Source organism: Cavia porcellus, unplaced genomic scaffold (genome assembly GCF_034190915.1).
Source record: "Cavia porcellus strain 051 isolate PalLab524CR breed Dunkin Hartley unplaced genomic scaffold, mCavPor4.1 scaffold_3, whole genome shotgun sequence".
NCBI lineage: Eukaryota > Metazoa > Chordata > Mammalia > Rodentia > Caviidae > Cavia > Cavia porcellus.
The window spans coordinates 29,940,169-29,963,114 of NW_026947486.1; the positions used below are offsets into that span (position 1 = coordinate 29,940,169).

Genomic DNA, 22,946 nt, shown 5'->3' on the forward strand with positions numbered 1-22,946 from the left:
ATGCTGCTGAGCTAAATTCCTGGCCCCATATGATATACTTTAGAAACAAGAAGAGTTGCAAAAACTTATAAGTGTAATTCAGTATGTTTATTAGTAGTGATATAATTATCATTTAAAATGCATGCAGATGCACATCTCACAAGGACAGAACAAAAAAGTAAATACATTAATGTTATCAGAACCAAGAATTGTGATACAAAAAAATATATGGGTGCAAAATTAAAGATGCAAAGAAATTTTATATAACATGAAAGTTAAATTGAGAATGTTAATATTCATGATTTTAAAATAAAACAAGAAACAAAATCTTCTATTCACTAAACCTGTGTTGAAATGACTTTACCCAAACAGCAATGAATATATCTAGTGCCCAGTACTTGTTTCTAAATAGCACTCCCTATTCAAAGGGATGCTTTAAGAAATGGCTTGTGTCAGGTGTGACAACAAAATATATAAGGCGACTCTTGAATAAATACGGTCGCATAACAGGGAAGAGCAGAAATACTAAATAGGATTATATTTAAAAGGATACCAGAACCAACTGCTTGATGCATTGAATAAAGAAAACTACATGGGGTTTTGTAAAGGAAGGAAAACTCTTTATTACAGAAAACAACAGTTAATCAATGTATGAACAATGATAGAATTATCTCTAGTCTGAAATGTCACACCTCCCCCATTTTAGGCAGTCATCGAAATCATTAGGTAAAAGAGTATTGATAAACAGGGTATTCACATAATTTCATTGTGTTGCAGATTTCTTACTAATTAAAATGAAATGAAATAGTTCTTTTGCAATAAAGCAATGCAAGAGATAGACACTACCTTAAATAATTGATGAAGTGACTTTATATTGCATCCAATTTAATACAGTAAGAAGTGCACAGCATAACCTCGAATGCTTTTGCCAAAAATGTTGGATCTGATTCAAATTAAGCTCATCAAGTATACAAAAGATAAAAGGTATAGAAAAATAGAGAATATTTGGTATTCTATAAGACAACTAGCTTCAACTTATCAAAAACATGTAAGGCTTCTGTTTTATTTTAAGATGAAAGAAACAAACAAATGCACTGTATGAACTTTGATTGTATCCAGATTTGAATGACTCATCTATGAAAGACTTTCAGTGACATTTGAGAAAATTTGTGTGTAGGCTCGATGATATAAAATTACACTGAGCTTTGTAAAGATGTAAACATGTTCCTATGGTTTTATAGTAATACTTGCTTGTTCATTGAAAATGCATGCTGAAATATTTTAATGTTAAAAGAATCTACTTTCAAAAGTTCAGTAAGGATATACAGAGAGAAAAAGAAAATGTGGCCAACTTTTAAGTCTTAAATCTAGATATAGGCTGAGTGTTTATAACATCAATATTCTAGCATTTTTATATGTTTGAAAAATCTTTACAACCAAAAGTTGTATTGGAAATGGAAACTTAAATACAGGTTTAGTTTTGTTTAGGAAATTTATGCAGAAGAAATTCCTGTGCTTTAAAAATGCACATAATTGCTCTTCCGGTGTCATGGCATCAATTGCAGCTGAGTGTGTTAGAAATACGAGCAACTGACTTCCGGAAAAACATGGTGGACAGATAGCAGCAGCTACCGAGGCTCTTTGAGAGATCCAGCTTAGAATCCAGGAATGGTGCGGAGTGAGGGATCCCAAGCAAGAGGAGATATACCCTGCTGAGCCAAGAACGAACTGGGCTGAGAGAAACCAACTGGGAATGCAATCCTGGTGCTATAACAGGAACATATGAAGCCTTAGTGTGGAAGCTGGAGCCCACACCATTGGAAGACGCAATTTGGGTTTCCTGCCACCGCTGCTGCATCTGAATCAGCTTGGCAGGGAGAGAGACGCGCAAAAGCTCTGAGAACGGGAAACGGTGAACGGAGTTGAGAGTGGGACGGGCAGGGAGCTATGAATCGACCTGCGGTGAGTGAGGGAAACTGGGACACTTTCATGGTCTAGGAGGCTCCAACAGAGGACATTCTGGGACCAGGCAGACTTGCCGGAACAGGGCACTGTAGTGACCTCAGTCACATATCCCCCTCTCAAGCGGGATTGGTGAGCAGTGCCTAGCCTACGTGATGCTGCAGGCTGAGACCCAGTAGGCTAGCACAACCCAGGTCCCAGTGCCTGGAGGTGCACCCTAGCAGTGAAGCCTTCAGTAGGTTGACTTGGAGGGGTGGGCCCTGCATAGGCTGTCCAGTCCGTAACTCCCTGGTGCGCTGCCGTGGGCGGAAACTCCTATCCGGCGCAATTCAAACAGACTGTGGCTGACAGGGAAGGAAGCTGGGCCTCCTATATATGCTTGTATATAAGGAACAAAGAATATGGGAAGAGGGAGCAATAAGAAAGGCTCCTTGGCCCCCAATCCTGAGAAACAGGCAATAGCAGACACAGCACCAATAGACATAAAGCGCTATCTCCAGAGCCTCATAGATGAGTTCAGGAATGAAGTTATTAATGACCTGAAGCAATACATAAGCAGAATAATTAGAGAAATGCTAAGCACTACCCAAGAAAAAACAGATGGTGGAATGGGTGAACAGAAAAAAAGGGCAGAATTGTTTGATGGAGAAAATAGAGAAAACATAGAATACGTGAGGCAGGTTCAAAGAGATTACCAGGAAATTAAAAACTCTATCAAAAACTGGCTTAACAGCTTGAAAGAAACTAAGGATAGATTATCTGAACTGGAGGGCAGATTTATAATATGGGAGCATGAAATCAAACACTTCTTAAAAATAACAAAGAAACAGCAATAATATAAAGACTAGAAGATGATGAGAGGATCTATAACTTAAGAATAAAGAACATAAAAGAAGAGGTAGGGATACAAACAAATGAACTACAAAAGCTACTTGCAGAAATAATCCAGGCGAATTTTCCTAATTTAGTAAAAGGTAAAAATATTCAGATGTATGAAGCATACAGGACCCCAGCCACCTACAACCCAAACAGAGCTACACCCAGGCATATAATAATCAAAATTCCAGAAATCCAGTATAAGAACAGAATATTAAAAGCTGTCAGAGACAAGAAACAGATCACTTACAAGGGAACACCCATCAGAATTACAGCAGACTTCTCTGCACAAACCATCAAATCACGAAGAGCATGGGGGGAAATAATTCAAGCTTTGAAAGATAATAACCTCCATCCAAGATTGATATATCCTGCCCAACTATCCCTGGAAGTTGATGGAAAAACAAGGTGCTTCCAGGATAAAGAGGAACTAGGGGAATATGGAACCACCAATTCAACCCTACAGAGAATACTGCAGGATATTCTAAAAAAGAAAAAATACGAAGAATCCAGAAATAGTGGCAGAGAGGCCACAATGAATAGAGCAGAAAGCAAAATGAAGAAGACAAACTGACAACTAATGACAGAAAAAGAGCTCAAGAGAAATGAGGCAGAGAAGTTTGGATGATATGAACAGCTATTTTGGAGAAAACGACGGCATAATAGGTAATGCTGATTTAATATCATCTTGTTTTGAAGTCCCATCAAGCTTTTGTTCTTCTGTATCCATAGGTCTTAACATGTTGTATCTTATTGGATTTTATTATATGTGGTAATATAAACAAAAACTTTTATAGACAAGGAGATTATACAGAAACCATTGTTCATTTTCTGTTAGTTGATTCTAAATACCCTGTAATACTGTCATTCTCTTGAATGGTTTTACATTGTTTTGATATAATTGATACTACAGTATACGAAGTTATACTCAAAGATTTCAAGGAAAGAGACAATATGGTAACTACTTTTATGTCGGGATTATCTTGTGGTGAAACACTGTTTTGCTTAAATGGTTATGTTTTGATCTGCGCTGTTTTGTTGTTATGCCCTCTTTTATCTCAACCTCCATTTTATTATTTACTTTTTTATTTTTATCCTTTTAATTAAGGGAAAAATAAATAAAAAAGCAGGATATATTATAGTAACCCGCTTTGATTTTCTATTAACTTGATTGGAAGCCCTGTATTGCTCTCACCATCTTGTTTTGACTGATGTTCCTCTACTCTGTTTTGCTTGATAGTACCAGGTTCGAAAGTTTAGGCAACAGCTGTGAAGATAGTGGGTTTCATTATGACGCCCATTCTGGTTGACTATTATCTAATTTTAAAGACCTGTAATTTCTCCAAAGTTTTGGTTCTGTTGGTTTCGTTCTTTACTGTTTTGTTCAATTTTATTATAACTGGTGATATAGGCAATTCTATTTGAGATAGCGGGAGGCATTATGGTAACCACTGTTGATCACCTTGTATTATGTTTTTACATTATCTATTATGTCCACCCTTTTGATTTGACTGACTCTGTTCTGTTATGTCACGTTTGGTTTTACTTTCTTCCAAAAAAGTAATAAGAACTGTGGGAGTAATAAAACTCAAAAAGTGTAATAGTCATTGTACAAAAGAGAGGAAAAGAAAGTGCTCTAAATGATATAACTGCATGTATATTTAAGTGTATAAGATAGACAATGATATTACTGAGTTTTGTTGGATCATTGAACAGAACTGTTTGCAGTCTCACTGTTTCAATGTCCACTCTATATGCTTTAATTTTGTATCTTGAACAAATATTTCTAAGATGACAGTACGTAATCCATTATTTTTTTCTGAAATTCTGTATAACTTGTACCCTTTTTCTGCTTTTTTTTCTTTTTCTCCTTAAATAAAATTTTTTAAAAATGCACATAATTTTATCCTGCCTGTCGAATGCTATTCTCATAATCTAATGATTCTATCTATGCCTTTGTAATATGTCCCCACTTTTTTTTTGGTTAAGAGCAGCCAAAAACAAATTAACCTCAGCCATTTTGAGGTTCTCAATTATCCACTTCCTTTTGGGACCTGAAGTTTCCATGACTCAGAGAGAGGAGGCCACTATGATTCCCCTCCCCAGTTATCTCATTACCAGTGGAATATTACAATGGAAACACGTCTGTGGTTTAATTCTGCATTTCATACATGTGTTTATCAATAAGCAGATGCAAAAAAGTTGTGTAATATATTTATAAATTCAATGAAATCTCATTCCTCTGTTCTCTCATATGCTCTGACAGCATCTGTTATAAAAGTTTTACTTGAGGTAGATGAGACACAATATAGTGACAAAATTGGAACCAAACAATACAACCCTATGATCCCCTAGTGTGTGAACGCAAGATTGTGCAGTCTCAGGCCTGGATTACCATTGTAAAAGTCACAGGTTTTAGGATTAGTGGAGCTGTCTTATTTTTGTAATAATATTTGTTCTTATTTTGAAGGCAGTACAGTACATTGTAAATTTGAAAATACTTGGAGAAAAAGTAAAAGTTTTCCATTCCAAGCATTAAATTATCACCACTGAAAATATAATACATATTCTTCTGAAATTGTCTCTCTACCTTCTCTCTCTTTTTCTGTGTTTATCTATTAGTACATATTTGTATTTTTTTTACCAAGATAAAATTATATTGTTTAGCTTACCTATTTTCAGATCAACACCTTCTATCTTTCTGGACAATATTAGCATTTTCCTAATTAATTAAAAACTATCTTTTACTTATATTTGTTTATATAAACTAATGTTCATTATAGGGTGATACATTGTATGTACTTATATTCTTTTCATAACTTAAGAGTAGTCCTCCACTTTTTATGACATTTATTTATTGAAAAGGCCAATTGTCCTACACATTGTAACTTACTATTCTGTCTGCATTCTTCATTGAATTATTTTTTAACTTTTCCCCCTTTTGCCTGTATTTCTTGTAAAGCAGAGGTTATGTCTAAAGGTTATAAATAGATTCTTCATATATTTCTTGAGTAGAACAAATCATAGTTGATATATATATCTATATATATAGTTATATTACATCTGAAGATGCATATTAGTTTATCTACCTTACTGATGTTAAAATTGACCATTCTTATAGTCTTCTACCACATTTATGTTGCATTGCTTATACAAGATTTGTATCAGACATGGATAGCTTGAACACATTCAGGCAATGAAAAACCATTTTTACCACTAGTCATGTAATTAACAAAGCCTTCAGTGTTAATTAGAGATGAAATTAGCTAAAGGTTATAGCAGTCCTCCTTGATTCTACTTAGTCTTTAAAATACTAATTCATGCTTAGAGTATATATGTATTCATAATTAGAATGTTACAGTAACAACTAAGCTGCCCTGCAGCACACATGTAAACTAACAAAAATATGTACCAAATTTTATCAGTTCTACGGACACTTTTCTTTCTTGAATTGTCATCTGAATTCTAGATTCAGCTTAGAATCAATCTCTTCTTAACACTGTTGTCAGGTAACCATTATGAGGTAACTATAGTCTTTGCCTGTCTGAACTAATTAATAGCTGTTGATAGTATAGTCATTTCAGTTATGTTTATTTTCAGTTAATTTTCTATTAAAATGTCTCCAAAAATATTATATGATGATTTGATGGTGAAATTATTCTTTCTTAGTGGTAATAAAGTCTGATTGCTATTGAATGCATTTATGAAATGCAGGCTATGGTGCTGTGCTTAAGTATTTAAACTAATTTACAGATGATATAGTACCCATGGAGGACAACAAAGCTATCTGTCCTTTACCAAGGGCACTATTCTTGGGTAGACTGCTGCTTCTTTAGAACACTAACTCAGTCTTCTCTCCCTTATTACTTTTTCTTTTTAAAGAACTTTCTATTGTGTAAATCTTTAAATATGTGTATGGGAAAATAGAGGAACCAATATGAGGAACTCTTGTGTATCTATCACTGAGCTTTAACTCTTATCAACGTGTGACCATTTTTTATCATCCATATCCTCCATTTTCCCCTCTCCTCCCATGTTATTTTGAAAGAAATAGAAGACATTGTATTTATTTCACCCATAAAAATTTCAGTTTATATCTTAAAAATAAGAAAACTATTTGTGAACTTAACTACAATTAAATCATCACATCTAAAAAATTAATAATAATTACTTAATATAAAATATCTCCTGTGTTCAAATGCCTAGTGGTTTCAAATATATCACTTTCCCCTTTGAATAGTATCCTAAATGCTCATATACCTAACAATATGATGAAATGAATTTAAGCCTGTTTTAAACTCTGGCTAAAATTGACAGATGTTTCCATGAAATTTCAGATAGTCCATATTTTAGGCCTTGTGAAGTAATATCGACACTGTCACAATTTTCCAGTTTTATCATTGTAGTATGAAAACAGCCATGGATTATATTTAAACAAACAGCAAAATTGTGTTTTTATAAAAATACAAATGATATACTGAATTTTGTCTGAATTGTTATAGTTTGGGGATGTCTAATCTATAATCATAGTTCTCCAACTTTGATAAGCACGAGAAACACTAGGAGAGCTAATAAAGAACACAGAGGCCCAGGCTTGATATACAATAAGGACTCTGTATTTTTACCATGTTATCAGTGTATAGGTTTCCCTATTACCTTTCTTTTTTCTTATAAATTATTGTTAAAGATTTTATTAAATATAATTAAAAGGATTTTCCTTGGTTCAGTGGAGAAGCAAGAGCAGAAAGTGGGGGGAAAAAAAGCCTCTGTTGCAGGCACAGGAAGGCTGCAGAAGAGTGCAAGATCCCTCTGAGGTGGACAAAAAAGTAGCAGACTTTTATTTGGTTTGACAAGGGGTGGAGTTTGCAGGGGCAGGCAGAATGACATTGACAGCTGATCCGGAGAATGTTGGCACGTGCAAAAAGTGGGAAGTTCAATTTTGGCTTGAAAGGAGAACAGAGAAGTCAGTATTGAAGGGAGATTCTGTTGTCTTTAGAATTCAGTGCCATGTTGGACAGATGCCATGTTGAGCCTGGCAGAGCTTCACACAAGCAGAACCCATCATTCCCATCTTTTGGTCATTAGAGGATCAACAACTCTTAAACTGATTCCTGCTGAACGAGGGCGTAGTAATGGTGACTGGTGTTGCCCATCTGGAAGCTGCTACATGGAGTCTTGGCCAGGACAAGGGATTGTCTTATAGTGAAACCCTGCAAACTGGGATAGAAGAAATCTTTTAAAAAGTTCAAATAGATAAGGAGCTATAAGCAAAAAAATAAGAAGTAGAGATCCCACAAGAGGGAGAAGATAAGGGACCCTGTGTCCTAGGGAAGACCAGATGGAAAAATCATGGTGAGAGGCCTCTTTGGTTTTAGAGGCAATATATTTGTAGATTTTTTACCTTATTCATCATGATACCTGATTGATTAACAAAGTAACATTTTTGGGGGCTGGGGATTTAGTTCAGCGGCATAAGTGCCTGCCTTGCAAGCAGGCAGTCATGAGTTTGATCCCTGGTACCGATAAAAATGAAAAAGACAAAAAAAAAGTAACATTTTTTCTAGCATGCCACAGGTGCCCCCTTTTATATCTAATATATATATATATATTGATTATACTTTTCAGCTGGATGTTTAAGACCAAGTTAAATTGAGTCCTGTACTAATTAAAATTAACCTCTTGCTGTCTATCAAGATCAGTTAAGTCTCCTCAGGATTTGTCTTGGAACCCTGTATAGAGTCCCTCAGTTTTGACAGTGCTAGCTCATCCTTTACTTGACCAAGCAAAGCCATTGCTTGACCAAGTTGTGTTTTGTGAAAGTTTGGGAGATTTTTTTTTCTCCTGGTGACTCTCCTTAGGTGTACAACATATGGTAGATCACTTTCCTCTGTGGTCTCACAGTCACCTTGATCAGAAGACCAGGGACTCATAGAGTCATGGAATATCACTGCAGAGGTTTTCTTATATTCAGCGTCTTCACCTGACCTCAGAGGGAAGGATCCAAACTATTGGTTGCCCTCCTAGCCTACCTAGGCATGATAACCTCAGTTGTTGAACACTCAAAAGAGAGAATTGATAACATTATAGTGTAATAAGTCAGTAAGTTAACATTATTATCTGGATATTAAGCATTTTAGAATATAAAGTATAGCCAGAGATTTGTTATTTCTTATTAACCACTCATGTCTAGTTGAATCCCTGTAGTGTCAGCAGACAATAGTTATATAGTTTTACAGAGAAAAATTGAGATCAAAAAGCATACATAATATTTTAGTGTAACAGTCATGATGATATTTTTGTAATCATCTCTAAAAAGAATTTTTCACCCAATTTGTTGTCCTTTAATAGGATGTCATTGTAGAAATTCATGATATTGTTTGGACTGTTTAATATCTAAGCATCTCTAAGTATAGTGGCACATCTATAACGTATACATTACATAAATTTTTGTTTAAAAGTTACTATTTGACTGGTGACCACATGTTGGTTTGACTTGAACCTTCTATCACAAGTAGCTGGAGCACAAGAGAAAGGCAGATGTGTGGATCTGAAAGATGTCTGTCACAATAAACAATTCCAATTTTACATTTTAGAAGACTTGCACATTTGAAGGAATGAATACATTAAATGTAGCATCAGGTTAATAAAATCTGTCATAGCCATATGAAACCTTTGTATCAGAGCAACTTTAAATCAAAAACTTTATTTTTTTCTTTTGATGATGACCAATGTGAACATATTACAATAATACATTTTTATAACTTTAGTTGGGGTGTCTCTCATAAGGCTATAGAGATCATTGGGGCCTCAAATCAGTGAGCAAGAAAAGGTTAAATGTTACCAGGTGGCCACTTTCTTATTCATGAATTGAAGTACTATCCAACAATTTCCCTATCCCAAGGGATTTTGTTTAATTATCTTAATAATTTAATGACTTATGAAAAACCTAGTATTAACATAGTATTTTTGAATGAGAAACTTTTAAGCCATGATACAGAAACAACAGTATACATTAAATTTATACAACCAATTATAGCATCATTTTGACCAGCTGGCAACTCAGGTGGAAACATGCATTTAGATCTATAACCCATATTAAATTTTGAACAAATGATCCAACAATGGAAAAGGAAAAAATATTGAATTCAAGTAAAAAATAGCTGTTTGTAAGACAAATGAAACATATATAGATGATCTGTACATGTTGAATACAGAAATGTGCACAGCTTAACAGACAAACACATTATAAAATTAGAGTGCACTCAAATATATTTGACCATTTGAATTATAATAACTCTTATACTTTTTACATTTTTAAGTATAGACTAGTTAGAACCTTTTTGTAGGTCAATTAGCGGATATCTATTACAGTAAAATCAAAAGGAATAAAACCTTTAATACCTGTGAAAGCAAAGACAATTATTAAAGCAAAGATAACTATTAGGAAGTCATAGGAATTAATCACAAAATGGAGCTCTTTCATATAGTTGTAGGAATCTGTGGAGAAGGAGCTTAGTCTATGAGAAATTTGGAATAGGTCCGAAAGAGAAAAAGGGACATGACAAGACCTGGCACCTCATGGACTGGAAAGAGGTGGCAAGCAGGAGGGGCCAGGGGATGGTGGAGTCTGAGAGGGGTCAGAATGTGGCAAAGGTTGAGAGGATCAACATCAGGCAGGAGGGGAATATAGCGATGGCCAGCTGGAGGAGGAGCGGGAGAAGGGGTGATGGAGAAGGGAGGAAAGATGGCAACAAAGAACAGGATGTTTCTTGGAGATATGGAAGAGGGGTGAAGGTGGAAGGGACATCATCTATAGGGGCAGTGGGATTGTTAGGTGAGGGAATTGGTGGTGGGGAGTGGGCTAAAAGAGCTTGGGCTGCCCTACATGCTTCAGTGATGGAGGGACATACTCTGAAAGCAAAAACGGCCCGCACATAAGGAATCTCTACCCATTTGTTGTTACAATAGCAAAAATTATCTGGATCACAGAGATTGGCATAATAGAAGCTACTCCTCTCTAGTCACTGGTGGGCACTATCAAGCTTGTGCTGTGGCTAAGATATCTGGCAGTCAAAAGGCAGCTTTTTTTGTTTAATAGCTTTTTCGGGGCAGGAAGAAGTATTTTCCAATGCAGCTGAATTAGATGGAGGCTAAAAAAGCCAACAATAATCCCTTGAAGAGTTGTCACCCTTCAGATTGTGTATGAGAGAAAAGGGACCCATTCATTGTTGGGAGTGTGAAGTAGTACAGCCATATGGAAATTACTATGGAGATTACTAAAAAAAAAAACTAAAGCTAGGAATTCCATTTGATCCAGGTATTCCCCTCTGAAATACCTTCCATAAAGAGAATGCTATTACATGTATTATGTGTGCTATTATAGTGATACTTGCATACCCATGTTTATAGCAGCAAAATATATAATAGTTAAATCTTTTTTTTTTGTATTGGGAATTGAATTCAAGACCAGGCAAGGCCAGACAAGCACAAGGTGAAGTCTTGGAAACAGCTTATATTCCCATCAACAGATGAGTTGTAAAGAAATTGTGATATTTATATATGACAAAATACCAGTCTGCTTTAAAGAAGCCATTTGTAAGTAAATGAATGGACTGTAAGACCATAATACTAAGTGAAATAAATCAGACACAAAATCTTAATATCATATGGCTTCTCTTATATAAGAAACTCAAAGTACAAATAAATAGTAAAATAGAAGATACATAATAAGAAGTAGGGAGATCTTTTTCTGACCATTTGTCAACCAGGAGCCTCTTCTTTTTCTTTCCAAGAAGACTGAGTTCTACATTGATGTGGTTGAAGTCCTGCTGCAGGGTTCCTCTGGGGCCCTTCACAATAACTGTGCATCCCTTCAGAGTGATAGTGACATTTTCTGGAATGTCGACAGTCTGATTGCTGAGAATGGTCTTCATTCTTGCGGAAAACATTGCAAAAAGCAGGAGATCTTTTTCAAATTGGAAGGAGAGCAAAAGATGGAGAAAACGACTAGGGAAGAAAGATAAAAGTGATTGAAAAAGAGAATTGAAGAAAAAAGTAGAAGAAGAACTTTTACAAATGGAAAGTGGAAGAGTAGGTGCAAATAGTGTAGGATGAGAAAGGAAGAAGACAGGAAAAGGGAATTAAACTGTGTTATATACATAAACAAACTCCCCACAAAAATATAATTATCATATATTGCAAATATGCATTAACAAAAGAAAGGTTAAAAACAAAACCTGTGACTATCATAAGTATGGTATATGCTTGAGATCCAGACATATACTTACTGTTTCACTGAAAAAAAATAAAGTATTTGTTTCCTTTTTAATGTCATTAATTTCTTGAAACCACTCCTTTTGCCACAACTTTACACATATTCTTTTTGGGCCAAATTTAAGTTTTTCAAATATTTTTCTGTTGCTTTTTGTTTCTAACTCCCACTATAAATCTCACTCATAGCCAGTCATCCTCATGCTACGACATGAATGCTGGGCTGGCTTGGAGTTTCCTTTACAAAATCAGTTAGGCGGTTGTCTTTAAGTCAGCCTCAGCTATAGTTTTAGGACATAAAATGTAGAAAAATTCTTTGCCAGAAAGAAACATGTATGACCTGTAGTCCAATTCTAAATAGAGTTCTAGTTCCCAACTGAAACTTTCTCAGCCTGGTCTTTACTGTATGCATTTCTTTAATTGTTCTGGTATTCTGAGTTCTGACCAGAATCTCCTGTTAAGCTCTGCATATGGCATTCTAGATCTTCTCTATCCCACATCCCTAAACGTTCCCATAAACTAGATTGTAAGGTTTCTGAAGTACATGGTCAGTTATATTCCCAAAAGCTACCCCATTTCTGTGGTACTATTTTTTCTGTATTAGCTTTCCTATCATTAAACAAACTTCCTGACACCTGTGATTTAAAGGGGGAGAGATTTAATTTTGGCTCATGGTTTCAGTCCATGGTCAGCTGTTACTAAGGCAGTTGCATCATTGCAGTCTTACTGTTTGAATGTCCACATTGTATGCTTTGATACTGTGACTTGAGCAACTATCTCTAAGATGATAATATGTAATCTATTAACTGGTGATTTCTTACTGGTTTTTTTTTGTAGTTCTGTATTACTTGTACCCTTACACCACTTTGTTTTGTTTTTTTCTCTTTTTTCTTTTAAATAAAATTTTTAAAAAAAGAACTAAATGGTGAGCAAAGCTGCTCACTTCATTGCAGCTGGGAAGTAGGGCACAGGGGTAGAGGGTCAGCAAGAGACACACCCTCCAAAGGCACACCCTCACAGACCCATCTCTAACCTAGCTCTATTTCCTCCTCCTCATAGCATGTTTGTCTGTGGACATCATTTTGATTAATCCATTGATGATTTTAGGTCCCCCATGATCCATTCACTTCTTTATGGGTCTCAGTCTAATCAAATTGATAATCAAGATTAACTGACATCACTCCTAGTTACATACTAGGTTGTGTTGCTGGCTAGGTATTACCATTTTAATCTTTTCTTCCCATATGTACTTTGTGCTCTTCCTTTAACATTTTTGCTTCTTTTACATATATACCTATTAGTTTCAGTTACAAGTGGTTGAACAAATCTTGTTAATCAATTTCTTTCTTTTCTGGCAGTGTTTGTGAACATAGCAAAGAGAATCTTATGACCCCTTCCAACATGGGAGTGATTTTTGGGCCCACCCTGATGCGTGCTCAAGAAGATACTGTGGCTGCCATGATGAACATCAAATTCCAGAACATCGTGGTAGAAATCCTAATTGAGCACTTTGATAAGGTATGCATTTCCTGTCCTTATGGGGACTCCTCCAAGCACAAACACTTGCCCCCAGGTGCCTTTTTGGATTTTGTCTTCCTTGGCTCAAATTGACAATTGAAGGAAGTCCCATTATGGCATGATGACAACTGATGATAATCTGACCCTAGGAATTTTATGTATTTAGTCATTGTTGGCTAAACATGTAACTATTTTATTATCAGGTACCATGATAAATGGTGGGGATGTAAAGAAAAGTCATTATTTGCCTTTAAGGAGTTAACAGAGTAGTATGGCAGCAAACCTGAAAACACAAGAAAATTATAGATACAAAATTGGTATAAATGTACAATGAAACTGTAGGGGAGAAGAGATATATCTGCTTACCTATCACAAGGTTCATGATTGAAGTCCCTATAACGAGACAAATTAATAACAGAAAGATAGACACATTTATTTAATTAATAAGTTCTATGTAACATGGAAGCCTTCCAAAGTAAAGACCCAAAGAACAGGTAAACTTATAACTTTTTCTAATAGTTTGATGAAAAAATGGATAGTCTGGAGAAATATGATTAGTGATAAAAGGTATTAACTAACTCTATTAAACAGAGGAATTCAAGAAGACCTGTTTGTTCCGATTCTTTGTGATGATTTCAATTTATTTGAGTATAAGGATGGTTATTTCCTGCATGAATAAGGAGGTTACCTCTGGAATAAAAATTTTATGATCTACTTTAGAACAAAGTCAAGGAATTCTTTTATGGCCTATTTGAGGGAAGAAGGGTAGAGGAGGCCTAAAAGAACTGCTTGCTTTTGCTGTTTACTCAAACACCAAGATACCCTATTTTAAACTCCATGAAAACCATGTATAAATCAGTTGTACACTTGCTTAAACACCTCTTATTTCAAAATAATTAAGGTAAGTACACTACATGTGATCTAAAAGTACAGTGAATATTTATATTTTTAAAAAATACAGTGAAAGACACATTATCATTAATCCACCTCAAAATACTCCCCTTTAATTTGAACACACTTAAACCATCATTCTTGTGACTTTCTGGAGCAGTTCTGGCAGTCATCTTTCATGAATGCCTTTAGTTTTGCTCTTGTAACTCCCTTAAGATATCCTGAATCAATTCAGAATATTACCTTTTCAAGGTCATTTTAACTTTGGGGAAGAATTAAAATTTCAAAGTACCAGATCTGGTGAATACAGTAGATGAGGACATATGCCATAATGGTTTTACAAATTTCCCTTTCCATTAACTGACACATGATAGTAGCAGTCACTGTATTTTTATCATATCTCATAAATATACTCACAAAAGAGGATTTCTGTTACTGTTTTAGAAACTGGAAAGAATGATGTGTGTTCACAGTGAAGAGGAGTATTTTCAAGGGATTAATTTCAATGTGACTTTTATTGTAATAAATTTCTTTATGGAAGCATTTATCATGTATTTCAGTTGTCTCTTGATTTGATACAATACATAAGATATAAGCAAACATACATTATAATCAGGTAAAACAATGAAAAATGTAAAATAATGGGAGAAACAGATAGTAAATGCAGGAATGACATTAGAACAAGAAGGTATTGGAGCAAGATATCTTTGCCACAAATAGCGCAATACTTGGTTTTAAGCTTTGTAGCAGCCAGTGCCACCCTTGAGAACATAATTTATTAAAAATTTTTCTTAGGACAAAGAGGCTGGAACTGTCCACAATTCAAGCCACTGTTAGCTACATTAGCGAAGACACAAGCTGGAGTGCTAAGGCCCCCCACCCCCCGTGGATCTAGCACAATAGACGTTTATTTCTTGATTGTAAGATAGTCCAACAAGATGTTACAAGATTAGTAAGATGATTTGACAGCATCAAGATCCTTGGTTCTTTCTTGTTGCTCTACTCTTCCTAGGGAATTGTCTTTGTCTTCATGATTGAATCTACATTCTATTGATTGAGAAGGATGAAAGAAAGGAAGTGGGTTAAAGCTTTTTTTTTTTTTTTTTGCGATGACCTGGAAGATACAGATACAATTTTCATTTACATCCCATTTGTCAGAATTTAATCTCATGATCTCAGATGCTGTGACAGGGAAGTACAGTTTTTATTTGGTATAGAACATGCCCAACTAAGACTCAAATAAAGAAGAGAATGTATACTAGAGAACAATCACCATTCACTGTCATGTTATCTGTTACCTCAAACAACTTACTTTATCTTTCTGATAATCATTTATATTTAGCTAAAATGTAAGGTTGATAATAGTGTGTGATAATCACATGCCTGAGGTTATTTGTTAGTAAATGGTATAGGTGAATAACAGATCAAAGTACAGTTAGGGTGGAATAAGTTCTAGTGTTCTGCAGCACAATATTGTAATAGGGTTCACAATACATTATTGCATATTTTATAAACAAGTAAAAGAGAGGAATTTACATGCTCCTACCACAAAGAAATGGTAAATGCTTAAGGAGATGAAAATGCTAATTTTCTTGACTTGACCATTACACTTTATATTACATGTATTGAATTACTGCATTGTAGCCCATGAATGTATATATAAATTTTTAATGAGAACTGAAATTTTAATCAAATTAGCCTGGTAATAATCACAGTACTTAATCACTGTGCACTGCAGCATCACCAATCATTTTGGTACTGTGACATTATTAAGTATGTACATGACACCTTTGGATTTTTAAGAAGGGATATTTGCAGAGAAGTACAACTTACATTTGTGTATTATTTAGGGTTCTCTAGACAAGTAAAACCATTAGGATTTATGTGTAGCTATGACAGAGGGTTTATTAGGGGAATTGTCTCATTCAATTATGGTAACTAAAAAGTCCCATGACAGGCTATCTATAGGCTGGAGAATCTGGATACCAGCAGCATGGCTTCATCCAAGGCTGAAGGTCTCAAAATCAAAAGGCCAACTGTGTAAGTTGCCTAAGGCAGAATGCAGATGGATGGAGGAGGGGGAGTAGGCTCCCTGGTGTGAGTCCTGGTTTTCAAAGGTCAGAGATCTGAGAGTTCTGTTATCCTGGCTCTCAGTGAAAAATGTCTTCATTTTTGTTGTAACTGAGTTCCCAACCAAATGGATGGTGCCTGCCCACACTGAAGGCAACTTTTCCCATTTAGTCCAAGCAGTCTTGCTACTTTCTTCTGGAAACACTCTCAGACACAACCAAAAGAATACTTTTTAGATATTCCAAAATTCAGCCAAGTCGAGACATAAAATTAACCATCATAGTTATTGAAGGTGGAGAAACAAAAAAAAGAAGTCAGGAAAAGAAATTTCAGTGAGATTTCCCAGTGTAAACAAAGGCCCTGGGCTAAAAAAAAAAACCCACAAAAAAACCAGTATTGTTGAAACAAGAACTAAAATAGAAATGGCCAGAAATGTGGTTGGAGATAGACAGAGACCACTTGATTTCTTGATTGAAGAGTTTAGAATGTTTGGAACTGAGAAAGCAGTGCTTGAAAATAGAATTGTATTATGGTCAGACTTATGTTCTGGAGACATTTTTACAACTGTAGTATACAGGACAGAAACAGAAAAAGAGAAAGTTATGCCATAGTCTGAGCCAAGAATTAATTATAATCTGAGATAGGTCAGTGAGAAGAAAGAGAAGCAAAAGCAGCAGAACTTGGTGATTGGAAGTGGAAAATGTGGGAGAGGCATATTTCTGAATCCTGGATCTCTCTGACTTGGCTGACTGAATGAATGAGGTGGTTCTTCAGATATGTTGGAAATATAGAATAGAAAAGTAATGAGGAGATAAGGGAAAGCAGTCATTGGAGCAAGTTAGATTAAGATTTTTGAAAATTCTTCAAAAGGCAGCAGCTAAGAAGTAGCTCATTATGTGAATCTAAAGCAAATATCAATGAGCTTTTTTGTAAAGTACGTATAATAAAAATAATTTATTTTTTTAGACCAGTGATCCCTATCAAGCTAGTCAACTCTCTCTTTGTAGTGGGAAAGCAGCCACAGACAATATTTTAACAAATGGGTGTAACATTACTGTAATAAAACTTTATAAAATAGGCAATAGGCCTATGGACTGTACTTTAATAAACCCCAGTCTAAATCCAGCTGTCATTTATTGATAGATTGATTGTTTCATTTAGCAAATACATATATTGAGTATGCGTTGTGTGCCAAGTACTGTTCTTGGACCTTAGAAAGACAGCCTACATAGAGTTTATATTGTAGAAGTACAAAACCAGTATTCAACCTAAGTAAAATACCAATATCTAAGTAAAATATTTAACTACATGACAATGAGGATTAAAGAGAAAAAGCATAGAAAGGAATAGGAGGATTTAGAAAGTGGTTTGGCCATTTGAAACATAGTAAGGAAATGTGAAATTTGTAGTAAGCCATAGGAGATGTTGAGCTTTGAGCAGAGACCCACAGAAAGCAGAGAAGTAACTCATTCTGCTGCTTAGAGAAAAATATTCTAGGTGGAGGAAATGGTAAGTGCAAAATCATGGAGGTAGAACTGTGTCTGTTATGTTCACAGTATAATAAGGAGGTCAGTTTGGCTAGAGTAGATTAAGAAAAACATCAAGGAGAAGAAAAATAGAAAGCAAAATAGATCTTAGAATAGAGCCTTAGAATATATTGCAATGATTTTGGGTTTTTCTAAAATAGGAGGATTTTGAGCATGGGAGTAACATGATTTGACTTATTTTTCACAGGACTACTATGCTGATATGTGAAAAATGACTATAAGGGACAAGAGTGAAAGCAAAGAGATTTTTTATATATAATAGTGCAGTCAAACTTTTCCCTGTTCATCTACTGAGTACAGCCAAAACCTCTGGACATTACAGTATTTATTAAAAAAAAAAAACCACAAGATGACTCTTAAATATGGAGAAAGGTGATAGATGGCAAGGGACATTGGAACCTGAGGAATGATATTGCCATGAGCCATCTAGCTTTCATTTTATCTTCATATGTCTCAGACTGGTTATTGTAGGCAATAACAACCTAAAACTACCAGTAATTGCAGACAAAAATTACCCCCACAAAAGCCTGCTGACTTTAACAATTAGAGACAGTTTAATAACACAAACACAAAACTTTAGATAACCTCTGTACACTAGTCAAACACTACATAAAAAAATTATAGCCCTTCCCTCATCCCTGCTAGCAAAGGCCAAATGCAAAGGTTAGACTCCTACCTTTGCCACTTTTTACCAAGGCAGCAAAACCCCTGTCTGGGGTTGTATCAGAGAAGGCCAACTGGAGAACTGCACTTTGCTCTCCACCTGATAGTAGTGAGATAATCTCCACTACTCCTATGGTGTCAGTAGAGGCCAAATAAAGTGCCTGGATTCACATACTCGTTTAACACGCGAGTAGTATCAGAAGAGGCTTGAACTTTCTTCACTACTCAGTAATAACAGAGCTACTATAGTGGAGTGATAATGGAAGTCACATTGGAACAGTAATGAGACATATCTTTCCCTCCAGTCAACAGTATTGACATTCCTTCTCCTCCAGTCAGGCCCTTGGTGTCAGCAAGGGCCTAGTAAAGAGCCTGAACTCCTCTTGCCTAGGTGTAAATGGATATCCTTTCTTTCTCTGTAGATGTCAGTGGTGGCCAAAGGCGAAACCTGAACTTCTAACCATACTGGCAGTACATGAGGCAGTGTTCTCCATCCCTTGTGGTGGCAGTGTCAGAGGAAATTAGCTACAATGGAAGATTTACTAAAGATTACATTCTTATAATGCCCAAAATGTGTAGACTTCAGTAGAATATCAGTCAGATCTCAATATGAATATGAAAAGACCACCAAGAAACAACACCATGATGACACAGATGGGTAATTATCTAACAGAAATTTTAAAGTATGTCATAAAAATATTTTACTGCTAAACATGTTTGAGATAAATGAAAATATTTTTAAAAATCTCAGCAAAGTAATAAAAGACACAAAGGAAAACCAAATGAAAATTAGATAATGGAATGATGCAATCAGTGAGAGTTTTAAAAATTCATTGTATAAGCTCAGCAGCAGAATGGAGAAGACAAAATAAATAATAAGTGAACTTGAAGATAGAACAGAAATTCTGCAACCCAAATAACGGAAAGGTAAGAGAGTTTGTTAGCAGCAGCTATACCTTAAAGGAGTGGGGAGAGGGAGTTCCTTGAACAGAAATGGCACAATAAAAGCAGGAATTTTGAAATACTAGAAAAAAATAACTAGCAGTGCAGCAAAATCATGAGTTATTTGAAATACATTCCTTGTTGAGTTTTATCTATAATATTTACTGGTTAAATAAAATTATAGCACGTATTTTCTTAGGTATATAGAGTAGATATTTTAATACAAATGTATTTTAAAAGTAGGAAGAGTAAAGAACATTAAAGGAAGTAAGGTTTGTGTAGTTTACCCAGATAGATAAAATGTTAATGCTAGTAGCCTATGAAAAACTTTGTAATTTCTCAAGCAACCGCTAAAGATGTATATAAAGATATTTACCTAAAGCACTATAGATAAATTAAAATGGAATTCCAAAAAAATGCTGAAAATACAGCAGTCTTAAATTTTACACACCAAATTATAAAATTTCAAAATACATAATGTAAAAATTGGCAAGTTGGAAAGAGAAATAGAAATACAGTTATACTTGGAGGCTTAAACATTTATCTCTAAATAAGTAAAAAAAAAATTAGATAGAAAATAATAAAGGATTTAGAGAAGTTCAAGAGTACCAAAACAGTAGGATCTGATAGAAATTTATAGTATATCTAACAACAGTAGAACATATTTTTAATTGCCAGCACAACATATATTATATAGATCCATAAAACAAATCTCAAAAAATTTAAAATAATTGAAATCACACAGTGTTTTCTCTGATCACAAGGAAATCGTGAAGAAATGTTGGATTCTATCAAATTCTTTTCCTAAATGTACTGAAATCACCATGTAAGTTTTGTCCTAGATTCTATTGATGTGTTATATGCCATTTATAGAGTTGCAAATACCAGTAACAGAAGGGCAATATGAAAATCCTCCAATAGTTGAATATTAAAAGTACATTTCTCAATTATTTGTGAGTAAAGATGTAAGTTATTGAAAAAATAAATTATATTGAATTGAGTGAAAATGAATAGAATCAGAATTTATAGGATACAGCTAAGACATTGCTGAGAGGGAAGTTTATAAGATTGAATGTTTGCTTTCGAAAAATGGGTAAGTTTGAAGTCAATAATCTGTAATCTCACTTCCAGAAATTAGTAAAAAGGTGTGAAATAAACACAAAGCATGCAGAAAGAAAGAAAGAAAGAAAGAAAGAAAGAAAGAAAGAAAGAAAGAATAATAAAAGATAAAGTCGGAAATTGCTAGCATCAAAAGCAAAAAAAAAAAAATTTAAGTCAATCAAAAAACTAGTTCCAAAGAACCACTCTTCAAAGATCAATAAAGTTGACAAAGCTTCTAGTAAGACTGAAAAATTAAAAAGCAGGCCATGAATTATGAACAAAAGAGTATAACAAGGTATCACTGCTAATCCTATTTACATCAAAAATATAATAAACAAGTAATGTAAACAAGTCGGTATAAGCAAACTTGGCAATTTAGATTCAATAGCTTTTTAAAAAAATTTCGAGCTATTGAAACTCACCCAATATAAAATAGACCATTTAATTAGCCCTATAACTTAAGGCTATTGAATTCATAATTACCATATGAAAAATAAATCTTCAGAATTGAATAGTTATGCTGCAGAATCCTACCACATATTTAAAGAAAAGTTAATACCGATTCTATGCAATTTCTTCCCCAAACCAATAGGAGGAAGTACTTCTTAACTCATTTTATGACAGTAGCATTTCTCTGGTATCAAAACCAGAAAAAGACAGCACAACAAAAGTATATAGGGAAGGGGAGAGGGGTTGAAAATATAGGAGGGGATTGTGAAAAAACAAGAACCAAAAAATATCATATACAGGTACAAATTCCATATGATGAATATGAACATTATGTATATATAAATTGTACCAATAAACAATTAAAAAATAAAAAAATATAAGTGGAAAAGTTCTTAACCAAATAATACCAAACAAAATTCAGCAATTAAATATATTTATATATTATATTTTTTCATAACATTAATTTTTATTGCTTTATATGTATACTTTATTGAAAGCCCAAGCATTCAATTTACACATAAAAATTATATAATTATATACTGCTTCACAAAAGTAGTGAACATATTACATTCTACAAAATCTACTTTACATATCAAAGGGTACAGCTGAAAAAACAGGTATAAATTTGGCAGCCAGTAATTTTGACAGGAAATTTGTGGCTTGCATGACTTTAAATATGTGGATTTGAAAATATTGAATTTAGACTAATTTTCCTTTGTGTTGATCTGACAAATATAACACTGGGTGTCAAAGAAGCATTTCCAAAAATATTTTATTCACTTCAAAATGTCATATAAACTATGGCGGTTTCTATGTACCCCTAATGCCTCAGTCATTTTAGCATTACTGAAGTAATATATTTACTCTCCCAGGACAGTGGTGTTTCATACCATGACATTTTCATTCTCTAGGATAATTTAGAAAGAAATGTGTGTTATTCACAATGCTTAGAAAAGCAAACCAAAGATTAAAGAACTTGCTGAGTTCTTCTGAGATGGTCTCAAATCAGCTTCATAAGCATTCACTCTATGAAATAGTCACCTAAGATTTGAACACAATTTCCAAGATATAGCACATTTTCTCATAAATAATGAAGTCTTTATTTTTTTCCTCAGGCACCTCAGAAATATATAAAAGAACTTTAGTTTGAGCAGATTTCATGGAATGTGTTTAACCTGGTATTTCAACAGATGTAAGATGTTCAGGGTTCTACAAGGGCTAGATTTTATTTAAATTACTCAGAAGGGAAATAAAATGTCTTCTGAAAGAAGTGAACTCAATCATTACCTTATAGAAACAGAAAAATACAACTTTCCCCCTTAGAATTACATATATATATATATATATATATATATATATATATATATATTCCATTGTACATAGTCAAACAATAAAAATCTGGAAACCAGCATGACTCACATGTTACATCTTCAGACAAGACAAACTATTTTTGCATATATGTAAACCTAATGTGACAATCTTGAAAATATTTTCAAAATTATAATTATTTTCCAGTTTAAAAACTGTAATTCTAAATTTTTAAAAAATCTATACACAAACCACTAATTGACCAGGCCACCCTACCCCCTCAGAATAAAGTTGGCAGTAAGCAGGACCCAGAAGATCACAGTTCTTACATAAACAACTCTTAGAGGATTTATCCTTAAAGTACTTTAT

At 34.4% G+C, this 22,946-nt stretch overlaps 1 protein-coding gene across 10 annotated transcripts in view; it reads left to right on the plus strand.

Annotated features, from left to right (window-relative positions):
• Positions 1-22,946, plus strand: part of Ophn1 (oligophrenin 1) — a 514,511-nt gene that overhangs the window by 331,813 nt on the left and 159,752 nt on the right. For all 10 annotated transcript variants that reach the window (NM_001173097.2, XM_063245538.1, XM_063245535.1 and 7 more), the window contains 1 exon segment: positions 13,446-13,605. In NM_001173097.2, coding sequence (NP_001166568.2) covers positions 13,446-13,605 — 160 coding nt within the window.